The following is a 26,775-nucleotide window of genomic DNA, read 5'->3' as shown; positions in this document are numbered from 1 at the left end:
CCCTTACCACAGGGGCAACTCTCACAGGGCTGCAATCTGTTGCAGAATTAGGTTGTTGGCCTGCTACTGCTGAAACTGTTGCAACTTCTGCTGCTGTGTCTCAGAGAGGACCAACTGTTTTAGTATTTCCTCCATTTTGTCATCAGGCCTGGGCTGTAGTGTTGCAGACTTAATTATGGACATGCCGCTTCCTTTGGGGTATGCCGTAGCTCACACTGCTTGCATTCTCCACCATATGTAATGAAGTGGCCTTCACAACAATGTGGTAATGAGGCAGTGACCCAGGTTAGTCCAACTTAAAAGTCTTTATTTTGGCAACTTACAAAAATAAACTTGTATTCAGTAAGCAGCCAGATCATTGGTAAAAGTCTGTATCAAATCCGTTGCCGTGGGACTGTACCGCCGTATCACTCGTGAATGAGTCAATGGCTTTTCTTTCTCTGTCTCCGGCCTTTGTTTAGTCTCACACAGACATGTCTTGCACGGAGCTCATGCTCTGATGTTTGCAAACCAAAAACTGACACACCCAAACCTTAACTGAAGTCTTAAATGGGAATTGTGGACCTGAGCCACTCCCAAGACCCGAAGTGGAGGTAGAGATAAGCCCCACTACCATCCTTCAGATCTCACCAAAAATCTGACATGGTTAAATAACTTGATGAAGTCCACACTCTCTTATTTTTGCATACAGCTGTGGCTGCAGTTACAAAGACCTCCACCAGGTTTGCTTCTAATATATATATATATATACACACACACACACATATATAACATATATACACACACACGACTAATACAGAACACCTCTTTCCTTTCAGATGATGCTGGAAGTTACAGTGCTTTAGACAAAAAAAAAAATCTAGCTTTTCCTGCGAGTGGTGATGGATACCAAAAATAAAGGTTTAAAACTAAATATATCATCATTTCGCAGCAATGTTGTCTCATTGAAAAAAAAAATAAAGTGGAGCGAAATCAAACTAAATAAGTTCCCATTACAAAAGTAAAGACAACTGCACATACAGAAAGGCAAACAATTATTATAGCAAATATCAAGTTAATGATTACCGATCGGCAGAGACAAATAAGTAGCGCCAGGAGGTGAGGAAAAAAAAAAGTTGAAAGGAGCAGAAATAGGGAAAACAATTCTTTTAAATAACAGACAAGGTAAAAAAAAAAAATACGGTTCAATAAATGAACAAAACCCTGCAGAGATTCCGAGACAGAACTCAGCTAAATTACGGACAATCAGAGAGGATTTAGAGAGCGTGTTTCGTGTTTACTGAGAGCATATTACATTTTTTTTTCCTTAGGATGCTCACTAATCACAATTTAGAGGTTGGGAAGACATTTATCTAAAACAATACGGGGATAAGTACATGCCTTAAGCAAAGGAATTTGGCTTCCCATTACACCTATCGAATGTATCCTCAAAGTGATGTAGTGATTGCACTAAGAATGCGGGTCCTGCGGAGTCTCATTTCCCACACAACTGCTCGCCCCATGTGGAGTGCAAATTTGGTTACGACCAATCGTCAGAAGAGGCACAGATTGCCAAAAGAAAGATTTTCTTCTATTTCTTAATGTTAAAAATATTTCTTTTTTTCCAAAATGAATCATTGAGGAAACTCGGGTGATTGGTAAAGTTTCTGTTATTTCAGCACATCATGGTGGCGCATAAGAGGTTAGAAATAGTGCAAAGAAGAAAAATATATAACCTGTTCAGGACAACAATGAAGAAATTCCTGCCTTTTAGAAAGAATTCAATCAAGCTTTCCACATCTAAACCATCTTGTTAAAAGGAATCTGTCAGCAGGATGTCACACCCCAAACTATTTATATGCTCAAGTAACTTTTTCAAATACAAGTCCAACAGTACCTTTACATGGCAGTCCGTTCCTCTGTTACTGAGAAATCACTCTTTCAATTGATATGCAAAAAAGCTATGGTAGATCTGAAGCCTCTGCCACTCCAGCTCTATTCCCCATCCAACACCACCTTCTTCTGATTGAATGAAAGCCTCTATGCTGTGTGACTTCAGGTAAATGCGCAGTCAGTCAAGCAAGTGGAGGTGACGCTGGGTGGGGAATACAGCACACGAGGGACAAAGGCTTAAGATCTACAAGAGCCAAATATGCATACTGATTAAATCGCTGATTTCTCAGTAACGGAGAAACGGACCAGCCATGTAAAGGAATTGCTGAACTTGTCTTTGAAAAAGCTACGTTCTCATATAAATAGTCTGGGGTGTGAAATCATGCTGAAAAAATTCCCTCTATGGAGAAGAAATAATTTTGACTCCCAATATGGCAAAATGAATATGTTTATTAGATCAATGACTCACAGCTGTATGCATAATGGCTTTCGATGAGCCTCATAACATACGATCAACCACAAGACATATCAAAATGTGCTTTACAAATTGAAACAGTAGAATAATCTATTTTGTGGGCTTTGCTCGTAAAACTTCAACTCATTTGGACATACAACAATGGGGGGTTCATATTCACTGCAGGAAGTCCGTAGTCGTTGATTGGTTCAGGTGACACCCCCACCGTACCCTGATTTTAGCTAAATGGCATTGACAATAGAAGGAATGCACCCATCTGAAGAAGAGTATCTATCTATCTATATATATATATATATATATATATATATATATATATATTATTTTCCTCAGGGAAAGGGTCACCTCTGAGGACCCAGCAGCGGACAATTCTTAACATCTACCACACCTTTTATAATAAGTTTTATAAAAAGGGAATAAAATGACAGTGTGTGTCACGATACTAGTAGATACAACTGGACACCAGTGGCTAGGTCAAAGAGACTACAGACACAGTGGGTTGTGCAAGCAATATTGTATTAATGATCTGAATGCAATATAGCATATAAGTCCAGATAAATGTTCAGTCAATATGATAAAAGGTAATAGCAGAGCTGATACTCTGCGACACAGCATGCAAAGTCACTGAGCAATGCGGGCACAAGACACAGACTCTTGCAGAGCGGAGGAACACACTAGCTGGCTGGAGTTCTTACTTCACCGCAGGTGTAGTCAGGCAGAGGTTCCTGAAGTCAAGTGTTCAGCAATCACTCGGTCAGCAGGCAGGGATCCAGACGTGCAGGTTGGCAGAGGACTCCGCCGTTAAGAGAGGACCAACAGGGATAGTAAGTCCAGGCTTGGGACTGCAGAGGCACAAAGTCCAATACATAATACACAAGCAATGAATCAGAGCAGGTGCTGGCTTTATATACAGCTTTGGCAGGAAGCAAGATGGCCGACGTGGAAACATCAAGATCCATGTTAACTAAGGGCAAGTCTAAGGGCAAGAGAAACAGATTCCAGGACTAGATACTGACATTACTCCCACCTCAAGAACGGCCTCCGGACGACCCTAAACCAGGCTTGCCAGGGTACCTTTGATGGAACTGCTCAATCAGTCGGGAGGCGTTAATATTATCCACGGGTTCCCAGGAATTCTCCTCTGAGGAATAGCCTTGCCATTTAATCAAATACTGCAGTCGATTTCTGTAGATTCTTGAATCCAGAATCCTCTCAACGATGAACTGCTCTTGACCATCCACAAGAACGGGATCGGGAGGAGGAGAGTCCTGGAAAAGGATTTGGTACTACAGTCTTTAGTAGGGAAGTATGAAAGACAGGATGTATCTTCAGTGTTCTTGGGAGTTTTAAGCGACATGCAACAGCACCTACCAGACCACTGATCCTATGAGGACCAATGTACTTCTGTCCCAACTTAGGGGAAGGGATCTTCATCTTTAAATTCTTCGTAGATAACCAGACTAAATCTCCTACCTTAAATGTTGGTGTTGGTTTGCGAAATCTGTCAGCTGCATTCTTGTACCTCTCTTGTGCGGAACCCAAAGTCTCTTTCAGAAGTTCAAGGTTCTGTTGAAGTGAAGAGATCCTGTCGGCAACTGCTGGTAAAGATGTATCTACCGGTAATCTGGGAAGAATGCTAGGGTGATATCCCAGATTAGCGTAGAATGGTGACTGTTTGGTGGAGGCACTCTGGGAGTTGTTATAAGAGAATTCGGCCAAGGGGAGTAACCTTACCCAATCATCTTGCAAATGGCAAACATAGCAGCGAAGGTATTGCTCTAGTGTTTGGTTGGTACGTTTTGTCTGCCCGTTGGACTGTGGGTGGAAAGCAGAAGATAAGTTAACTTCTATGCCTAATGCTGAACAAAAGCTTAGCCAAAACTTTGAAGTAAATTGAACTCCACGGTCAGAAACAACTTCATCCGGAACCCCGTGCAGGCGAAAGATGTTCTGGATAATTAGGTCAGCAGTGTCCTTCGCAGAGGGTAAACCGGAACAAGGGATGAAATGGGCCGCCTTGGTCAGGCGATCGACCACCACCAAAATCGTACTCTTTCCCTCAGAAAGGGGCAGTTCTACAATAAAGTCAATAGAAATGGATCCCCACGGGCGAGACGGCACCGGCAAAGGCTGTAACAGACCAGTAGGGGAGGCACGTGGAACCTTGAATTTGGCACATACCTCACAAGATGAAACGTACTTCTGGACATCCTTCCGAAAACCTGGCCACCAGAAGAAGCGAGATAAGAATTCTTGAGTCTTCTGAATTCCTCTGTGCCCTGCAACCTTGGAATCATGAACCAATCTCAACACTCTTAACCTCACGGCTTCAGGAATGTAGAGGCGCCGTTCCCGGGTCCAAACTCCATTCCTAAAAAGAAGGCTTACCTCATCAGATGGCTGAGACAGGAAAAGATCAGAGTTGTAAGCTTCTTTGATGACCTGCAGCAAATCTTGATTCTGAATGACTCCTACAAAATTGCAATCAGAAAGTATGGTCTTAGGTGGAGCATCTGGAACAGCGTCAGTGGAGAACATCCGGGATAGAGCATCTGCTTTTCCATTGCGAGAACCTGGTCTATAAGAGATTGTAAAATTGAATTGATTAAGGAAAAGACTCCAGCGGGCCTGCCGTGGGGTCAGGCATCTTGCTGACCTGATGAACTCAAGGTTGCGGTGATCCGTGAGGACCACGATCGGCTGTGAGGCTCCTTGCAGAAGATGTCTCCACTCCTTGAAGGCGGCGATGATAGCCAGTAATTCTTTATTTCCTACATCGTAGTTCATTTCGGCAGGAGACAGTCGCTTGGAAAGAAAAGCACAAGGATGAAGTAAATTCTTCTCACCTGTTCTTTGGGACAGTATAGCCCCGGTGGCACAGTTTGAGGCATCCACTTCAATAATGAAGGCGAGTTCCGGGTCAGGGTGGATCAGTACTGGTGCTGACGTGAACTTGGTCTTGAGCCGAGAGAATGCTTCTTGGGCTTGAAGGGACCAAATAAATGCTGTCTTCTTTTGTGTCAACCGGGTGATGGGCGAGACGATGTCAGAGAAGTTCTTGATGAAACGTCTGTAGAAGTTAGCAAACCCGATGAAACGTTGGACCTCCTTGACGTTCTTGGGGATTGGCCACTCCTGAATCACCTTGATCTTGCTGTTATCCATACTCAGACCCTGTGGAGAAATTACATAACCTAAGAATTGAATCTCCGACTTGTGAAATTCGCATTTCCCCAGCTTGATGTACAGCTGGTGTTCCCTCAACCGCTGTAAGACAGTCTTGACATGTTGCTGATGTTCCTCCATGGAGCTAGAAAAAAATCAGAATGTCATCCAAATAGATTACGACAAAAATATCAAGAATGTCTCTGAAAATATCATTTACGAGATGTTGGAACGTTGCTGGGGCATTGCAAAGTCCAAATGGCATGACCAAATACTCAAAGTGTCCATATCGAGACCTAAATGCTGTTTTCCATTCGTCTCCAGGTCTTATACGGACTAGATTGTATGCCCCGCGTAGGTCCAATTTTGAAAAGACCTTGGCCTGACGAACTCTCTCGAGAAGCTCCGGAATTAATGGCAGGGGGTAGCGGTTCTTGATGGTTACCTTGTTAATTTCCCGGTAATCAACACAGGGTCTGAGGGATCCATCCTTCTTTTTAACGAAAAAGATGGGTGCACCGGCTGGAGAGGATGAGGGGCGTATAAACCCCTTAGACAGGTTCTCGTCGATATATTCTTTGAGAGTCTTGAGCTCAGGACCGGACAATGGATAAATATTACCAAAAGGAATGGTAGCAGCAGGCAGAAGCTCGATTGGGCAGTCATAAGAGCGGTGTGGTGGTAATTTATCTGCATTCTTTTTATCGCACACGTCCGAAAATTCTTTATAAACTGCCGGTAACTCTAGGTCCGATGATGGGTTGGCCGGAGATGGATCAGTCGATTTCTCAGAAGTTACCTCTTTAGCTGGGAAGCGCAATCTCTTAGTCTCCCAGTCAATGATGGAATTTTGAGCCTGCAACCAGGGTAAACCCAAGATAATAGGGAAATGTGGAGAGGAAATCAGAAGGAAGGGCAATTTCTCCTGGTGATCATCTCCCATGAGGACCTTCAGTGGTTCAGTCTGCTGGTCTACGGGCCCCGAGGTCAAAGGGGACCCATCCACAGTCTCCATCAGAATTGAAGACACTCTTCTCTGTGATCGGATTCCATATTCCTTAGCAAAAGAAGTGTCCATGAAGTTACCGCTAGCCCCAGAGTCTATCATGGCGGAACTGTTCACCCAACGGGAGTCAATCCAGATCTTAATAGGAAGGTAACAATGTGAATCTTTTTTCTTATTGCAAGGGTATGAAACTGCAGAAGATAGAATAACAGCATTAATGGGTAGTATCGTTTCGGATGTAACAGAGTTCATATCTGAAAAGTCATAATCAGGAGTGGTTGCTGCAATTTCGGGTGGCCCTGATTCGGAAGTCATGGAGTATGATTCAGAGAAGTCGCGTTCTACCACGGCTGCGGTTGTTCTGCGAGAACGATTGGGGCAGTTGATAATAAAATGTCCTGACTTCCCACAGTAAAAACATAAATTCTCCTTGAAGCGAAATTCCTTCCGTTCGTCACTTACTCGACTTCGTAGGGAATTTACCTGCATCGGCTCAGGTGTGGACTCCTGAGGACTTGAGTCCGGAATCTCCTTAGGAAGGAAAGGAAGAAGCGATTTATTGCTGCGGTTCATCTCAGACCACCTTTCTAGTTTTCGTTCGGAGATGCGAGCGTCTAGGCGAATACAGTGATTGATGAAATCACCTAGAGCAGTGGGAGCCTCCGCACGTGCAAGCTCGTCCTTGATAGAACTGGACAACCCCTTCTTAAATATAGACTACTTCGCTGCACTATTCCAGGTGGTGTCCTGAGCCCACCTTCTAAAATCCATAGCATACTCAGTCACTGGGCGTTTACCTTGACGCAAATTCAGCAGGGCCGTCTCAGCTGTAAGGCCACGGTTCGGATCGTCAAACATCTGCCCCATGGTGGCGATAAACATATTGAAGTCATTCAGACATGCATCCTGTGATTCTATCAGAGGGTTTGCCCAGGCAAGGGCCTTATTAGTCAGCAACATGATGATAGTCAATACTTTGGATCGGTCTGTAGGAAACTGTGTGACATGTGCAGCAAAGTATAAACGACACTGGTTCAGAAACCCACGGTACTTGTCTCGGTCGCCACCAAACCTAAATGGTGGTAGTTTGGGGATGGTAGGAACAGAAGCCTGAGATTGTGCCTCCAGAGCCGCAACTCGGCCACGCAATTCCTGAAGGGTCTGACTGAGCACTTGTATATCATATTTAGTCTGCCCCTCTAGGCCTTCTATTCTGCTCTTCCATGTCTGCACTTCAGCGTGTACAGTGGCAGTGATATTATTTAGCTTCTTAACACGCACTTCTAAAGTCTCTGACCCAGCGGCATCCATTTTTAAGGCTTGTGTATCCTGTCACGATACTAGTGGATACAACTGGACACCAGTGGCTAGGTCAAAGAGACTACAGACACAGTGGGTTGTGCAAGCAATATTGTATTAATGATCTGAATGCAATATAGCATATAAGTCCAGATAAATGTTCAGTCAATATGATAAAAGGTAATAGCAGAGCTGATACTCTGCGACACAGCATGCAAAGTCACTGAGCAATGCGGGCACAAGACACAGACTCTTGCAGAGCGGAGGAACACACTAGCTGGCTGGAGTTCTTACTTCACCGCAGGTGTAGTCAGGCAGAGGTTCCTGAAGTCAAGTGTTCAGCAATCACTCGGTCAGCAGGCAGGGATCCAGACGTGCAGGTTGGCAGAGGACTCCGCCGTTAAGAGAGGACCAACAGGGATAGTAAGTCCAGGCTTGGGACTGCAGAGGCACAAAGTCCAATACATAATACACAAGCAATGAATCAGAGCAGGTGCTGGCTTTATATACAGCTTTGGCAGGAAGCAAGATGGCCGACGTGGAAACATCAAGATCCATGTTAACTAAGGGCAAGTCTAAGGGCAAGAGAAACAGATTCCAGGACTAGATACTGACATTGTGATGATGACTGGTCCTCTGTTGATATGTTCCACAAATGGCAGACAGAAAGATGCTTAAAACTGTACATTTTGCAGTTTCATTCACGTTTCTAAAGTAACATTTTACGTGGGATTTTACGCAACACTACTAAATTGAGAATCTTTTGATCGAAGTTTGCAAATATCTAGTAATCCATATAGGATTTATTTGGCATCTGATCATCGGATTAAATCACTTGCCTCCAAGAAAAAAAATATGTATACACTGCCTCAAATGTCTTAATTTCTCTACAGATGGATGGATTTCATAAAAATGCTGGCGCTAATGAAGAGGATTCATTATGGTATGAAAATCTTAAGAAGCGTTATCCTGTCCCGATCATAAAGAGGTTACACTCACCTAAAACATATTTAGGCTTTTATATATTATACTTGTGTCAATTACAGTGGAAAATACATTCCAAAATCTCCCCTCAATCACCACAAGTAAATATTTTTGTATTGTCCTTGTTTCTTAGTTCTATATTATTTCTGAAAAGTGTATTACAACCAGCCATCTGTAACATTACAGAAGAGCGACATAACTTATATTCAGGAAAAAAATCTACAGGGAAATGTTGTCACAAAATGACTTGGTCATTGACCCTCATGTTAGGCTTCCTGTTTTGTAGGGATGACTTCTTTTCAGATGTCATCTTATTATCATCATAGGCAGAATTACAATAACATTTAACACACACCTATCTAAAGATAACCCCAAACCTACGGAATCCACCATTCACAATATAGGATGTCACAGCTCACCACCTTCTCCTCCTTGCCCAATGACATAGCATGTCACCAACACTCTCCTATACTGTACACCTCTGTTTATGGCCCAAGTACTGAACATCTCACGGAGCACTTGAGAGATCCAAGTGCTCCGTGTGATGTTCCAAACTTGGGCTTTTTTTTTTTTTTTATCACCTAACCCTGCTTTACTCTTCTCCACAACTTTATCCCTGACCTGTCTGATGTGTTCCTTCATTTTCATGATGCTGATTGATCCCTCAGGCTCTTAAACAAACCTCTGAGCGCCTTCACAGAACACCTGTAGTTATACTGAGAATAAATCACACTCGGGTGGACTCCATTTACTTATTATGTGAATTCTTGAGGCTGTTGGTCATTCAGGATTTTATTTAGGGGTATCGGAATAGAAGGAGCTAAATATAAATGCACGTCACAAATTTCAGATTTAGATTTTTAAAATAATTTGAAAACCATGTAATATTCCCTTTAAATTTCACAAATACTTGCTATTTTTTGTTGGTATATCATAGAAAATCTCAATTTAATACATTGTTTGTGCAATGCAAAAAAATGTAAAAACGTTCTCAGGATAAGAATACATTTTCAAGGCACTGAATATTGTTATATTTTTTGGATATCAATCTCTACATCAGACCCCCTCATCCAACCCACAAACCATAAATGAAAACAGATCTTGCTCTGGTTGACCCAGTATGAATTACTTGTTTCTTTTCCACGCCGGACCTAAAAAAATCATATCTACCCTAGTGAAGGGCAAAATAAGCCAAACCTGAGTTGATCAAATGGGTCAGCTTCAGTTTAAATTAATCAAATTTAAAGATTAATAAAAAGCGCTATACGCTATATATTTTTTTATTATGTCGGTACTACATGGAGCATCATTATTCTCCTTGGTTCTGTATAAAGATACAAGGAAGCTGGGACAGAGAATGACATTTGTTCACCTTACATAAAGTTCTCTACGTCAGTTCACGCTGAGGAATACGGCAGCTCTGAGAATAAACTGCCTTCTCTGCCACAGTACTCGATGTACTAGGCATAATATGAGTGAGAGACAAAAGTGGGCATGATAAGTGACTCTTAGAGCACACATGTAAAATCATTTAAGTGTTCGGGTTATTGAAAGAAAAAGAAAAAAAATCCATTTACTGAAAAACTATTTAGAAGGTTGAAATTCTTTCTTCGGAAAACATATGAATCATCATAAACCTAACTGCACAAATATATTTAGATCAGGGCCTGAGAGGTGAGATGTGCGGGTGTATGTGTGTACGAGGCTGCAGTAATGTGTGATGTAGCCCATACAGCGAATGAACAGAAGAAACTAGGCAACACAGGATAAATACAGTACTATAAGTAGATCATTTTCCTTACTTCCTGTGCCCACTTTCAAGCTGGCCGGAGGAGTTCGGCTGGCAGATTCTTTCATTGCTGTTGGAATCTGGTAACTATCTAAATGCCCCCCATACAAAGACTAAAGTCAGAAGAACCTGTCATTATCATTCAGCCATACAATTTGTATGGGGGCTTTACTTGCTCTGTTACGCTCCATAACTCGAGTGTCTACACCCAGGAAAAATTAGATTTATTATGTTTATTTTAAACTTCTAAACTTTTTATTATGCCCCCTTAATATTTGAAAAATGAGCAGTGTCTGCTAGTTACATTTCACCTAATTGAATTCTAAAGTACTGTACCATATTGTGCAGTTTTTGCGATTCTTCCAGGCAACAAATAAAAAAAAGAAAAAATTTGACAACTTCACATTATAAGGCCTTTTGTCAAAATAGTGTCTAAGGAGATAACTTTTGGTTAAGAATAATGGCAACGCCCGGTTTTCAATTCCCATATACAGGAAGTTTTATAAAACATACTCCATAACTGTAATTTCAGGGGAAATCCAAGGATTTATTAAAACATTTGTCTACTACTTGGAAAACCCCTTCTTAGATAATAGATTCCCCAATGTAAAATAATAACAACAGATACCTCCGTCCTGTATCAGCGCTGTTCCAGTGATTTTGGCACCGGGGGCTCCCAAGGCTCGCATGACATTGTTATGCCACGGAAGCACTGCAGCCAATTAGCGGACACTGATTGGCTGCATCACTCAGACGAACCTCGAACATCCAAAGAAAGTGTTTATTTTACATTAGGGAATACAGTATTTAAGAAATCTGAGCAGAAAACCCCATTAAAATTAATATTAAGAACAGTAGTGAAATTATATGGGGAGCAAATCTGTCAACTTATACTGCAGTAGAATCACAGGTGTCGTCACTGCACACAAAAATACACTATTTATGGCCATTTTACACGCGCCCATTAGTCGTTAAATGACCGCCGATCGGCTCTATAAAAGACCAGTGGGTTTAGACTGGGCCAAAAGTTAGAGACTAGGGCTCCTTCAAAGATGTTGAATTTTGGTACCCGTCTAAATGGGCCTTTAGGTCGATTCCACACGCATTGGCTGAAAAATCTAGATGTCCTATGACGCTGTGTTCTTTCCATTTTTTCAGTGTACAGTCTTGCAGGGAAACAGCAGTTTTAACTTCTAGAGAACGATGCCAACCATACTTGCCGGGGAAAAAGTACATTTCCTGCAAGAAATAATGATTATGTAGGAAAGAAGTCAAAAGACTACAGCGGCACAGGACTGCGTGACTGCTGTGTGTGAATGTAGTCACTCGACATTCTCATGAATAGAGCCAAGCCATTAACTAGGATAAAAAAAAACAGATTTCCATCAGATATGACAACCGCTGCTTACAAAAAAACAGAAGCACAAAAAAGTTTTATGTCTAAGTTATAACTTTTCATGATATTTCAGCAACACTTGTTCTAACCTGAAACGCTGCACTGAAAATCCCAAATGAAACTTCCCGAAGGTTGTTGTAGAGCGCACAGTTTGGCCGCGTTCCCATCCCCGACATCAGGGTTTTGATCTAACTCTACTAATAAGATCTGTTCTTAAGAAAGACATAAACTTACCTGAACCTGAGGCCCAGACAAGCCCCCTGATTTATTATGCACAGGAAGACTTTAGAGGAATAACAACTATTTATCAAGCCTTAAAAAGCTCATGATTACAGCCTTTAATATAAATGTCATTTGCCTTTAATCAACTCTGAGCATAACTGCTGATAGAAAAGTTCACTGTCATGTTATGTCTTTAAATGGCAATTTATGGGTGTAATGTTACTTAATATGTGCATTTATCTTCCTGCTCAACACATGTGGCTACAAAGCCAACACACAGTGAATTCAGCTGGAAGATCTATGTAACCTCCACTGTACCCGATAATTCACCTGCGTTCTGGACTCGACATATGAACACTTTACACTTGATCTATATGTTGGGAGATCTGGATTCTACCCATGGAACGGACTATAAATTTTGGTGAAATCACAAAAAGTCCAATTACTGATGAATGAAGAAACATCAGATGATTACTTATGACCAATTTACTGAATCCAACGCTCCGGCACAAAGCGGATTTCACCTTATTACAAAGAATATTTACCTACTAGTAACTGTATGAAAAGATCATTACAAAACAGAGAAGAAACTATAGTGGGTGCAGGGGTTGTAGTCGTGCCCCGATGCATGAAGCAAAGGTCTCTTTAGCCATTAAGAATTGGCCAACGTTATTAAAGCCTCACGATAGTTGGACCTTGTTGAGGGTCTTCTGCTGAAAGTCCTAAAGTAGAAAGCAGCTACAGAGAACATCCTTGGACGAACTGCATTACACAAAGAGAACCCATTGATCTGAGTTGAAACGGTGTAGTAATGCTTTATTTCACCTGTGGTGGCGCTGTAGGAACATTTAACGTTCTCTATCACAGAGTACAGCTTAGAAATGGTGGTTGGAGCAGGCGGGTAATGAGATTATGAAAAAAACCTTACTTTTCACATTGGTGATACTTTATATAATCAGCAAACACTGTCATATGGGAGAAATGATTCACATAAAACTAAACTGGGGAAACACATCTGCTGTTCTCCTTTTCTTTGGAAAACCTATGAAATGTTAATATTTAGAGATGCAGAAGTCTCCATGTTCCTGACTCTTGTGCAGCCCGTGTACTTGTGTCTTCGTTTCTCTACCTGGCATATACATAAGGGACTATTCCAAATACAGCGAAAGATAGCAGTGTTTTATACAATTTTCCAAAATACTTCACCAATTTTTAGCGGTTTTCAAATCTTGGTTTACAGCCATCGATCAGAAAGCGTCATTTTTAGAGGCTCACTCCCATCATTTAGTTTTAGGAGTGCGCTGCTGCTCTGCCTCGCTCCCTTCTTGCGGGGACCGGGGTGAGGGTGAACTCCTGGATTGACAGTTCAGACCAGCCGCTGGCCCTGTGCCATCTTCCATACATAAATAATGGTGGCTTTGTGTCTCTACAGCATTGAAGAAACGCAAAGGGACAGAAGCTAGCCGGATACAGCTACCTACAGAGCAGCACTTTCAAGCTCTATCCGACAGATCCTGCAAGTGCTGTTCTCCATGCCTATATGCACAATATTTTATTACAGAATAAAATGATAAAATTAAAATGTAAAAAAAAAAAAAAAAAAAAATTACTTTTGCTTATTACTTGCAGTAAAATCCAAGTCTTTTCAATAAAGAAGCAAATTTTAACTATACCAGATTATTCCTCTGCAATAAATCTAATATATCATGTATTGTACTGAAAAATGTGTAAACCTGTTTCCCACCACCCCTGCACATTACCTTCCGCCTCGGGCGCTGTAAGGCACTACATGGATCCCTAGAGGTCCACCATCATTGGAGACTTCCACCAGCTTCACCATGTCACTGTAATGCAGATGAATGACAGATCGTGAGCACAAAATAATTAAAAAAAATAAGACTCAAGAGTCAGGGGGCTGCCATACATCACATTAATGGCCCCCCTGTGTACACACACACAAACACGCATTGCAGAGGGAAATGTGAAATGAGAAAAATAATGTTACATACCTCAAGATAAGCCTGATGGCATGGAAGAAGATGAACAGTGTGAAGACGCTAATAATACTGACAGCAAATCAGATAAATGTATGGAATAATGGTGCACAAGATCTGTGCATGATGCACAGCTAGAAGGACCAAATACAAGATCATCATTGTGGCCAAGGACCTCTAGAATATTACAAAAATAGACCCTTATTATAAATGTCCAGATGAAAAATTTATATAGTAACTAATGATCCATCAGTGGTCACGTAACGTTCATACTGGACAATGTCTGGTGAAACTTAGTGACCGATGGGAGTCTGACCACTGGGACCCAAATCAAGCGGCAATACCTGGACATGCCTGACCATGGATTCAGTCATTTTCTACTGTGATGCCAAGTGCAGTACTTGGCTTTTTGTGGCAGCCCCATAGAGCATGAATTAAGCAGCGGTTGACCATCCAATCTGCTGACGAATTAATGTGGATAAAAATTATTTGTTCTACTGATCAGCAGGGATACCAATGGTCAGATCCCCACCAATAAGCAAGTTATTATCTAGGAGACTTATTTTCACTGGACATCCCCTTTAAGGCTCCCGTAAACATTAGATTAGGAGCTGTCTGAACCTGTCTGAAAGTGTATAGGGGCCTCTCAATTCTCCACAGACATTATCACATTATTTGGGACCTCCAATCATGCATTTTAAATCCAAATGTACAACCCACTGATGAACAGCATCTGTCTGGCAGCGGATTATTTCCCTTTTCCTATTGCAGGGCGCTTGCTTCTTTTCCACAATCTACCACACAAGAATTTACATGGACCCATCAGAAACATAAAGAGAACCATTCCGTGCTCCTTACATGTATGTGTGACGACAGAGCATTTTATCTCAATTATCTAGAAGTCTACTTTCAGTAAGCCAGGAGTCAGACTGCCATCTTTATGTTGACTCTTCTTTTAGGTTGAATTGAGATTTGCAAATTGATGAATGGTTGTTATTTGCCTCTTACATTAGCTCGTATAGTTTATTGTACTGTTATCTTTGCAAAATAAGAATGCAGGGTCATAGAAAAATGTTTACTGATATGTTGACTACACATTATACCAGGCCATGCAATGTGTTGACTTGCAAACATTGAAGGATAAAATAATAATCAAACAATGCAGGTTAATCTCATCACCCATTCCCCTTGACCTGTGAATAATGGCTTGAAGAACAGTTATGAGCTATAAAAAGGCATATGCCTCTGTAACAATATACAGATGTGCTCAAAAATTTATATAACCCAGCAGAATTTTTGCTTTCTTGGCCTTTTTATCAGAGACTATGAATGATAACACCAAAACTTTTTCTCCGCTCATGGTTAGTGGTTGGGTGAAGCCATTTATTGTGAAACTACTGTGTTTTCGCTTTTTAAATCATAATGACAACCTAAAACATCCAAATGACCCTGATCAAAAGTTCACATACCCTGGTGATTTTGGCCTGATAACATGCACGGAAGTTGACACAAATGGGTTTGACTGGCTACTAAAGGTAACATCCTCACCTGTGACAAATGCCAGGAAAATTGTTCGGGATTCAATGAAAAACCCACAAATAACATCAGCTGAAATACAGGACTCTCTGAAAACTAGTGGTGTGGCTGTTTCAAGATGCACAATAATTCTGAAAAAGGCCAAGAAATCAAAAATTCTGCCGGGTATGGAAACTTTTGAGCAAAACTGTACATCCAAAAATCTAAGAGATCCAAAGAAGCAGAGACTATTCACAAAACAACAACTAGGAACTCTAGGATAGTTGCCAAATCATGACATCATCACGAGGGACATGAATTTGACATTCTACAAGATCCCAGCTTAGCGGACCACAGCACAGGCTGAAATAATACAGATCTGCTCCATTGACCATCACTGAACCCATGGATACATTTGGGAAAGCCAGAATTGGGACCCACCAGTCACATGACTCCATGGAGAAGAAGCCAGGATGTAACCCTCAGGTCACATGGCCTTTTACCTCAATGAACTGTCAGCTTCCTAAGCTTGTCGTTACCTTCTCTCTGTGTGTAACACAACTGGGGGGTAGTCGGCCCTGGAAGCTCTGAAGTCACAGCTGCTCTTATCCTGCCGAGTCAGCAGAAGGGTGAGATTCTGTAATTTTGCACCATCTCGGGTGTTTTGTTGGGACTGTTCTATGCGGTACTTGTCTGTTTTGTGGTTCAATAAATTATTGTCACACTGTTTTACACTCACCCTCTGTTGTCTGAGTAGTATTATTATTATTATTATTATTATTATTTATTGTTATAGCGCCATTTATTCCATGGCGCTTTACATGTGAGGGGGGTATACATAAAAACAAGTACAATAATCTTAAACAATACAAGTCATAACTGGTACAGGAGGAGAGAGGACCCTGCCCGCGAGGGCTCACAATCTTCAAGGGATGGGTGATAATACAGTAGGCGAGGGTAGAGCTGGTCGTGCAGCGGTTTGGTCGATCGGTGGTTACTGCAGGTTATAGGCTTGTCGGAAGAGGTGGGTCTTCAGGCTCTTTTTGAAGGTTTCGATGGTAGGTGAGAGTCTGATATGTTGTGGTAGAGAGTTCCAGAGTAGGGGTGATGCGCGAGAGAAATCTTGTATGCGATTGTGGGAAGAGGAGATAAGAGGGGAGTAGAGAAGGAGATCTTGTGAGGATCGGAGGTTGCGTGCAGGAAAGTACCGGGAGACGAGGTCACAGATGTATGGAGGAGACAAGTTGTGGATGGCTTTGTATGTCATGGTTAGGGTTTTGTAATGGAGTCTCTGGGCAATTGGGAGCCAGTGAAGGGATTGACAGAGGGGAGAAGCTGGGGAATAGCGGGGGGACAGGTGGATTAGTCGGGCAGCAGAGTTTAGAATAGATTGGAGGGGTGCGAGAGTGTTTGAGGGGAGGCCGCAGAGCATGAGGTTGCAGTAGTCAAGGCGAGAGATGATGAGGGCATGGACTAGGGTTTTATGCCTACGGTAGAAGGAGAGCGGGTGTTCGGTGGGATGAGCCCTAGTCCATGCGGTTTTGACAAATGGACTAGAGCACACGCTGACACACACCCCCCCGGTTTCCACAGTATGTCATAATAAATTGTTACAATCCCCCATTAAATCACAGTGTTGAATTATCTTTTCCATCATGCCCTGTTCCTTTAATTCCACCTAAAAAAAATAATGGATGAACTGGGTGTCGCAACTCCATTCTTAAAAAGGCGTGTTTTTACCCAGTCTGACCGTGTCAGATATCAATGTCAGACACACCCCCCACTAATATAAAGGAATAGTAGCAACACCAAGTAGTCCATTATTCTACATGGAACAGGAACAGCACAATGCACAACTCAAAGAGAAAAAAAAGTTCACTTAGACATGTTGGGACAGATAACGGTTTGAAGGCTTCTACGCTTTTGGAGACAAGGAAGCTGCTATATGCCGCGTACCACTGTCATCCAAAGCGGCATGAACCCTGATCGGAGACGCTAATGAGTATTGTGAACAGACCATGATTGAAAAAGGTGCATCGGAGTCAGTAAGGTTTTCAGCTATAATTTCTGAAGTAATCACGCTATTTTTCTAGAGTAAGATTTATACATAGTATCGGCCAATTATAATACCGCAGGGAATGCCCGACTCCAAAACCAATCAGAAAAAAAAAATCCAAAAGGCAAATTAATGTAACAACTTCTATGATATGTGGTAAGATTGCTTGTCAGGTTTAATTAGAAACTTGTGATGAATCTCCTACAACCTGATACTTATTAATTAGGCTAGGTGAAATGAAAGCCAGCAAAATAGCAAGAGTTACATTGATCAGGACGGCAACTTTACATGGCTTCTACGTGTTTAGTGCATACTGAGCAGCTGAACGGGCAAGACTTACTCAAGAGAGAAACTAGAAGTTCGCTCCAAGCCAGTGTCTGCATGGCCAACAGGTTCCACCCGACTGTTCTCTTCTCCATCATCCTCATCCTGAAACAGAAGAAACAAAAGGCTTAAATGTTGGTTTAACAGCTTACACGATCCATTTAGAGCATGAGAAGTGATAATTAGGAATGATGTAAACGTTCTGAGACTCGAATTATCAATCAGCCCATTTTCTATGAACACTTTACCCAAGCACGTATTAAACTATCAGCAATGAATAATGAGTATTGTTTCACAAATGCAAAAAACTGAAGACGTTCCTACCTACAAATACAATACCATCCACTTTATCTATTGTCATGGGGTAGTTTGCTGCCTTCATACTTATCTGCGATGGGTTAATATTAGGCCATGACTACACTTTATTTACAGCTGCACATAAAATGCTGAAACCAAATTACCCAGTTTGCTTTTTATTCAATAGAGTCACGCGTCAAATAAAAGACTTCTGCCCTCCTCTGCTCTGAGTCCTATGTAGAGCACAGCTCAGTGAATTACACATACGGTTACTGTGCCCGGTCATTCACTAGATCAGTGCTTTGTAACCTGTGATTCTCTAGCCGTTATTGACATGACATTGCTAAAACTCTCTTCAATGTAGCACCTCTTTATTTTAGAGCTAGATGTCAGTGTGAAAATCAAGGTGGCTCACAATAGAGGGCAATTCGGTTTTTCAAGCACATCAAAAAGTAGCCAGTTTTTGCACTTATTTATTCCCGCTGCTCCTCCTAGAAGAGAGGTTCAGGTTTTTTTTTGTTTATAAAATCCACTATACAGCCCTGTAGTTTCTAGGCTGCCAAAAATTGCAAGCAGGGTCATCCATACACCCTTGAAAGCACTGACTGGAGTGCCTCATTCAAATAACTTTTACAAAGTGTAGTTGTGGTACTCTCACATTCATAAAACTCTGCTTACAGTGCAAAGGCCTGCCAAAAATTACAAGAAGAGTCATCCATACACCATTAAAGGCACCAACTGTAGTATCTCATTTAAATATTGTGAATAAAGTGTAGCTGCTGAACTTCTACACTCAAAGGCTTTGCACACAGTGCAAAGTCAGGTAGAAATTATAAGGAGGGTAATACAGTCATCCACAGACCCTTGAAGGCAACAACTGACAGGCCTCATTCAAATATTTTGAAGGCGTGGTTGGTGTACTCCTACACTCAAAGGCTTTCTACAAAGTGCAAAGCCAGGGAAAAAATATAAGTAGGGTCATTCAGTCATCCATAGACCATTGAAGGCAACAATTGGCAGGCCTCATTCAAATATTGAAGATTAAAAACACTATGTACTGCTGTCATCTGGTGATGTGGAAAAGATGGGGTTTATCCAGGTTTTGTTCATTTTTATCAGAGTGAGCCTGTCAGCATTTTCTATTGAGAGGCGAAAGCGCCTGTCTGTTAAAATCTGCTCAGACAAGACTCTAGTGGCCAAGTAGCAAAACACCTCTAAGGTATAGCATCTCCAAGGCTATGATCAAACATTGCATTGCATTAGGGTAGTGTGACATGGTTCATACATGCAGGGTTTAGATACTACAGTTTGAAACACTAGAATATTAAAGGGGTTATTTGGCACAACTCACTTTCGCATCGGAGGCGAGTGGCGAGGATGCAAAGACCCTGAATACCTGCCCCGGGGGATCTACGAACAGCAGCCATGTCCTATCCTAATGAGCAGGATACTTGCACCATACCTGCCTATTATGTACAGGACTTGGCAGATATTGTCACCAGACAGGCATGGCTCACATCCGAAGTGAGAGGAGCCGGATAGCCCCACATAATGTTACCGAGTCTTAGGCTCTGTTAGTTCTTGAGCTACACTTGTCTGATGGAGATTATGAAGAGATTCCCATCGCTTCTGATGTTAAAAGCAGAAGTCATGATGCCAATGTGAACAGCCTTCATCTACTCGCTTGACAACTGCTATGGTTAAGGAGTTAATGCACAGACACTCTAGAACATCTCCGAAAATAATCGTATAGTGAATAAAGTGCACAAACCGCTCAACAGCCTCCACAGCAAGGTCTAGAAAGTCGTGAAGTGTTCACTAAATCTTGTTATTTTGTGTCCTCTACAGATGAAAGCATCAATTATGAACTGCTATTATGGAATGTAAACAGGATCACAGCGCTTCCCCCTCCTGGCACCATGCGGGGAACACCGAAACACTTCATCAGCGCAATTAAAATGTGAGCCATTACAGGAAAATGAGGAAAATAAAGCTCGGTTTATGATGTAATTTTTTTTTTTTTTTTTCGAAAACAAAAATAATTAAGAATTTATATCGCTCATTACTCACGTGACTAAACAGAATTATGCATGGAAGAAACAGCAAGGTTCCCAAACAGATTTAAGAATCATAGAGCATTGGTATCAATCAAGAAAATGATCAGCAAAGAGTTCGCGCTCGGCAACAAAATATTAAATTATTAAGATTCTACCCAAGTAGTGCACAAGCAGCCTCTAACATTATATAGGCATCGGAGAGTGTGAAAAACGAGCGCGTTTGGATGTTTTCAGCCCCCGTCTGTGGATTTACGCTGTGCCTTGGATACCAGCTCTCCGCGTGAATCCGGGCTGCTGGAAGATGGATGGACTAGTGCTTTGAAAGCCTCCAATATTCACTTCTTCTATATCCATCTCTACTAAGCGCCAGACGACTAATGCATTCTAAAGGTTAACCAGCGTCTTGAACCCACCAAACAGCTGTAAGAATGTAAAGAAGCAAACTAAATAGGTTAGGGGTTTTTTTTTTTTTTGGGTTGCGGTAAATTGCGATTCTATTCTATTTTGCTGCTGGGGATAACCATAATTGCCTGTTTTAAACACATTAGGGGGCAATGAGAGCGCACGGGATGTTACGGCTTTCATTCTCTTTGCCATTTTAAAAGACATATTAACTGAAGATCAAGATAGATGTTTCCTAGAGGGAAAAATATCAAGGCGTAAAAGTCTACGAAAATATATGTCCTTATCGTACCAGAAGCTCTATACACACGTTCGGAATTATAAATGTACTCGGCACAGAAGAGCAATAACATTTATTTAGTAAGAAATGTTATGCAATTCAAGGGAAAATAAAAATGCCATGTGTGAGATGGCAGATAGACAATAAAAACTATATAAGTAAAACAATGTATTTTTAATATTGACCTATTTGCTTTCAGAGACTCATACCTATGCAGGGCAAACCTAGTAAAGTCAATGATAAACTGGAATTTACGGTGTATTTCCTATCATTAAAGGTTACCGCCTATTCGGCTTTTTCTGGCAGTCTCGGCCATGGGTGTATTCCAATGGGGCATTTCATAGCCTTGTTCTCGGGATCCCAGTGGTTATAGCCCACTGATCCACAAGTTATCACTTATCCCTTGAATAAGTAATTCTAGAATTATAGAAATTACCATTTTATTTGAAGGAGAGGAACGGCTCTCAAAAAAGGGGGCTTTCTAAAATATATTAACGTATCCGAAAACAGAAAATGGGTAATTAAATATCCTTCTAAAGTCTTTAATCCCATTTGGTTTAAGGGTGAAGAGATTCCAGGGATCTCTGCCGGTCTCTGCTTACGTCATTCAGCCATCACATGTTATACGCCCCATGACATCCATCGGCATTGTATGATAAGGGACCACAAAGGACAAAAATCAAGAAATTAATGTATAATATGTCATTTTTGTAGTTAGTTAGCAGAGACAATGAAGGACCTCTTGAGGGTTGGAGTGGGAGCGGCAGGTACAGGTTTTTTTTTTTTTTTTTTTTTCATTTTTATTGTACCAATCCCACTTTATAAAAGGAGATCCAACTACAGAATATACAGGCAAGCAAATATGCAAGTTTGCTCTCTACCAGAAGTAAAGAGTGTCACCTACTGGAGATGTCTACCCTAGGAGTCAATGTCCGACCAGGCATGTCAATGGCATAATTAAAACACCATTTATCTGCACAAAACAGGGCTTTATTTGGGAACAGTTTGGTTTGATAAATGAGGAACATATATAAAAGCATACCACATAAATATATTCCAGAGTCCTTAGAAATGTTCCACGTAGGTCAGTCTAGAACAATATGACCATGGTAACTTGTAGCTTCTAAATATTAAATTTCTATATCTCATGTTTTAAGAGACAACAAGACCGCTGATGGCACAACACTTCGAGAAATGAATATCCCCATTGTCCTGTTGCTGTAATAATGAAGACGACAGCTACTTGCAGGATACATGTCCCCGCCACGTCAGTGATTTCTGGTGCATCGCTCCACCAGATGACAAGCAAGGCTGTAAACAGTTTAATCCTGTATAAAATAGCGGCGCACCGAAACCCTCTGTTCTTTCCATGGAACCAATTCAGAAGACTGTCTATGCTGGAAATAAACTGAAAGGAGTAACCGAGGACAATGTTTTATTTTCTCCTCCGAGAAGTTTCTACCCAATCCTTAATAGAACAACTGTATTTTTAACCTTAGGGAGACCTTAATTAACTAACTATTGACAAAACAGGCATATAAAGCTGTTGCCCAAGGAGCGTAGTAATTAATGGGCTTGTGGTAACTACTTTATTATTGCCAACAGATAAGGACTTCCGGCTGTTATCAAGTTTTTGCCGGTATTATTAATCCTTTGAGAATAGTGCCTTGAGCGAGTATCTGAATATGTATACGGACAGCCAGAGTCAGACAATCTAGGCTATAAATCCATAATACACTGCAGTACTCTGCAAATGAGTGATTGCACGATCTAAAAAGTAAAGAAGTTTAAGTGCTCAGACACTTTAATGATTAACTCCTTTTTTCTTAAAAGAATATCTTTCTGACTAGCCCAATTATTTAATCTAATTCAATACCTCCATTCGTAAAGGCTCAGAAGTTTCCGGAGACCAATGCATTATAAAAGCACCTCCAGCTCCTAACAGGTGTCACTCATAATACTGGTTTCTCCTTAAGTGGCCTTGGGTCCATTTGGGTGCCAAAGTTCTGGTGGGTCTGTTACCTCGGCACATCCAATGGCTATGCCCCTGAGGACCTACGAGGCACTAGAGAAACATTCTGGTAAAACAATTACAACCCAGTAACTTCTTTGCAATTTAATGCAATTCAAGCAAGGTAAAAGGGTTATCCATCTCATAATTTTATGCCAAAAGTGGCCAATGGATGTGGATCCTACCGCTGGAATCCACATATATCTGAAGACCAGGTCCCCTGCTGCTAGTTGCCAGGAGTGCAGATGTGGCAGTCCATGAGTGCTGCTGGAAAATGTTAGAACTTCCAAACAAATGAAAAGAAAAAGCTATACCTGGCTGTCCACATTTCTGTTCCTAAAGGTACATGAATAAGCCGTATTGTCATGACGGACCACATGAATCAGACAAGATATGCCTTATGTTAATAAACCCTTTAAGGGGAATGTATCATCACTATCCTGTCTATCACACTAGTTCACCTCCTCCCATTCCTTCACAATAAGTTTTGCAGTAATAAAAAGTATACTCAATAGATGGGGGATGCAATTCTGTAAAGTAGAGCGAAGTTACAATTAAATGGTTAAAGCACGTATGCCCTTATTTCTAAAGAACTGTTGGCACAAGACGCACGGCATTTCATTATAAGAAGTAGGGGTAAAATTTGCACATGTGGGACCAAGCTGTTCCATGGATCGGCTTCACCCAGCTGACTGGCATAAAGTAAAGGCGTCTGCTAAAAAAAACCAGACACAACTAATCGGTAAATAGCAGTAATGGATTGTCTTTACAAAGAGTAATGGTGGCATGCAATTTGGCACAGAACGCACACAGGACAATTGCAGACATTGTGGCAGGCGTTCGATGGTCTATCAAGCAGCTGGTCTCGGTAAATGTCGAGCATGAATGCTAGCAGTCCCTCCATGTTGTGAGCCATTGTCAAATCCAGGTGCCACCTAACGTCTAGCACCAAGAGCCGAGGGTTACAAGTGTAGGGGGTTTGGAGAAAAGACATAAAATAGGCGATGTAATAATTATACAAGAGCACAATAAACACTTTCTGAGCTCTGATCACATTTAACTGTCCAAAAATACTATACAATCAGCTCTATACATTTTTACCATTCACGCAGAACGGCTACAGAACCTAATTGTAGATTGCATTTAACCATCTGCTGTATTGAACTCATTGCTTGGAGCTTACTGTCCTCTCAAACCCGAGCCAAAAGGGATCACTTCAGAGTGGCAGATATACAATCTTATCTAGTGATTGTAAGCAGGTTCATTGTGGCTAAGACACGTGTAAGGGTAATTACGGCCACATATTTTAGCGCAGTCAGTCTGCAATTAGAGTAGCCACCATTAAACTTTGCAGATGACTGAGTGGAAACTTGTATAATCAGGGACAAAATGTAACCTTCTACATGGAATCACCATAGTTGTCCAAAAAGTAATGAATTTACATTGAGATTTTGAATTCTCTAGAAATTATAGTGATCCTTCTAATCCTCAAAGGAAAGAGGAGTGGGAGGAAAAAAGGGAGAAAACAGTCATACTGTAGTTTCCCTTGCTGGGAGGAGGCAAGTTTTATAAAGAGGTCTGAGAGATCTTTTTGAGAGTGAGGACAGATGGGTAACAAACAACTGAACAGAAAAGACTCGAAAATGCAGTGTGAAAACTATCACAATGGGTAATGCCAAAACCAAGGACTGATGGTGCAGGGGATGAGGTGGGGAGGAGAACCAGCACAGGGACTGAAAGTACAGGGGACAGGATGGACAGAAAACAAGCACAGGGGCTGAGGGTGCAGGGACAGAATGGGGTAGGAACTGAGGTGACAGATAGTGATGGGCGAACCCCTGGATGTTCGGGTCTGGCCTAACTTTTTTTTTTCTTTTTTTTTTTAAAGTTTGGTTCGGAGATCAGATTATTACCCAAACCCAGACCCCATTCAGATGAATGAGGGGCCCAAACATCCATTGTTTGCCAAAGCTCCCACATGGCGGTGCCTTAAGCGAGTTCACCGGGGTTCAGCTATGAACACCGGTGAACTTTCTCACTGTAAGAGCTTAGGACTTCACACCGACAGGAGCGGAGCGATTACACTCCTGGCGGGGAGAGCTGTCACTAATGTGACCGATGTCAAAATCATCCGAATCATTGTGGGACGGAATGAATTAGCTGCATTTTGGACAGGTGAGGAACAGGATTGTTTATTATTTTTCCTTTTTTTTTTTTTTTTTTTTTTTTTTTTTTTTTACAGGGGCATGGGTATTTGTAGATTAGGTGTAAAATGAGTATTTTTGTTAATTATTTTCTGTTTGTTTTTTTACAGGGGGCAATGGCTTTAATGGAAGATGAGTATAACTTTGTTATTTTTAAATACATTTGTAAAACAAGGTGTGGATTTTTATTTCAACTAAAGAGCTTTATACTGGGTGTTTATTATCTACAATATGACTATGGGGTTAGTAATGGATAGGTGTCTTATAGACGCTTTTCTATTAATAATCTGTGGGTTTAATATCACCTGAGAATACAAAGGTGACATCAACCCCACAAATATTAACTCCACTTGCCAAGGCCACAGGGCAAATGGGAAAAGCCAGGCAAAGAGCCAGAATTGGTGCATCTAATAGATGCCCCTTTCTGGGGCGGCTGCAGGCTGCCATTTTTAGGCGAGGAGGCCAATATCCATGGCCCCTTAACAGCCTGAGAATACCAGCCCAAGCTGTCTACTTTAGCTTGGCAGGCAGTCAAAAATGGAGAAGGGAACCAATGCCGCTGTTTAAAATTATTTATTGAAATAATGGCGTGGTGACCCCTTTATTCTTGACAACCAGCCATAATAAAGCTGACAGGTGAAGGTTGCTGCCCGCAGCTGTCAGTTTTGCCATGCTGGTTATCAAAAATAGAACAGCCCCATGAGAATTTTTTTAATTTTTTATTTATAGTGCAGGCGCCGGATGATGAATACTCCCATCAGCAGCACCTGCTCTTGCTGTTATTAGCAACAGCATATGTAAGCTCATGGAACTTGTACTCCCTTCAGCTAACGCCTCTGTGACTGGAGGTAAACTTTTTACCGCCGGTCACAACTGCTGGGACTCTGACCGGCGGTAATAATCTTACTGCCGATCAGAGCCACCTGTGTTTCTCGAACTTCAATTCAAATAAAAGATTGGGAAACAACAGATGTTCGGGGTGTCGAACCCGAAGAGTAACATGAACTTCCTGGAGAAGTCCATGTTCGAGGTCCATGCCCGAGCAGTAGGTGTTCGGTATAGATCCTGAATTTTACGGTTTGGGTTCACCCATCACTACTGACAGACTTTGAAGCACTCTAAAAACAGTTTAAAGGATAAATCATCATGCCACATCCCCCTTTTGTCTTGGTATTAGACACAGGTCTATTAAATTCTAATTGGCAATTTTACATTCATACAGCTATCTTAAAAACTTTCAAACCCTAGCGACACTGGTCACGATAGGAGTACAATAAGCTCTTTTGGGTACTGGTCCTTCTAGAGTAGGGAGACCTTTTGGCACTGATTACTGGGGGAAAAAATGCAAATTAGGGCTCCCACAGAAGGAAGAAAACTCTTCAGTGCTTCCTTTGAGTAGCATCCTCAAAGGTCAAATCCATTAAAGAGTT

The 26,775-nt window shown here is 41.5% G+C and overlaps 1 protein-coding gene across 19 annotated transcripts in view; it reads right to left on the bottom strand.

Moving 5' to 3' along the window:
- PARD3 (par-3 family cell polarity regulator) overlaps window positions 1-26,775 on the bottom strand; it is a 656,180-nt gene that overhangs the window by 338,445 nt on the left and 290,960 nt on the right. For all 19 annotated transcript variants that reach the window (XM_073581677.1, XM_073581663.1, XM_073581668.1 and 16 more), the window contains 2 exons: window positions 18,111-18,199; window positions 13,966-14,049 (listed from right to left, as the gene is read on the bottom strand). In XM_073581677.1, coding sequence (XP_073437778.1) covers window positions 13,966-14,049; window positions 18,111-18,199 — 173 coding nt within the window. The remainder of the gene's footprint in view (window positions 1-13,965; window positions 14,050-18,110; window positions 18,200-26,775) is intronic.

The sequence above is a fragment of the Dendrobates tinctorius genome, unplaced genomic scaffold, assembly GCF_039654945.1.
Source record: "Dendrobates tinctorius isolate UK_male_01 unplaced genomic scaffold, ASM3965494v1 ptg000070l, whole genome shotgun sequence".
Classification (NCBI taxonomy): domain Eukaryota; kingdom Metazoa; phylum Chordata; class Amphibia; order Anura; family Dendrobatidae; genus Dendrobates; species Dendrobates tinctorius.
The sequence above is the reverse complement of the archived record's forward strand: the minus strand, read 5'-3'. Positions and strand labels throughout refer to the sequence as shown.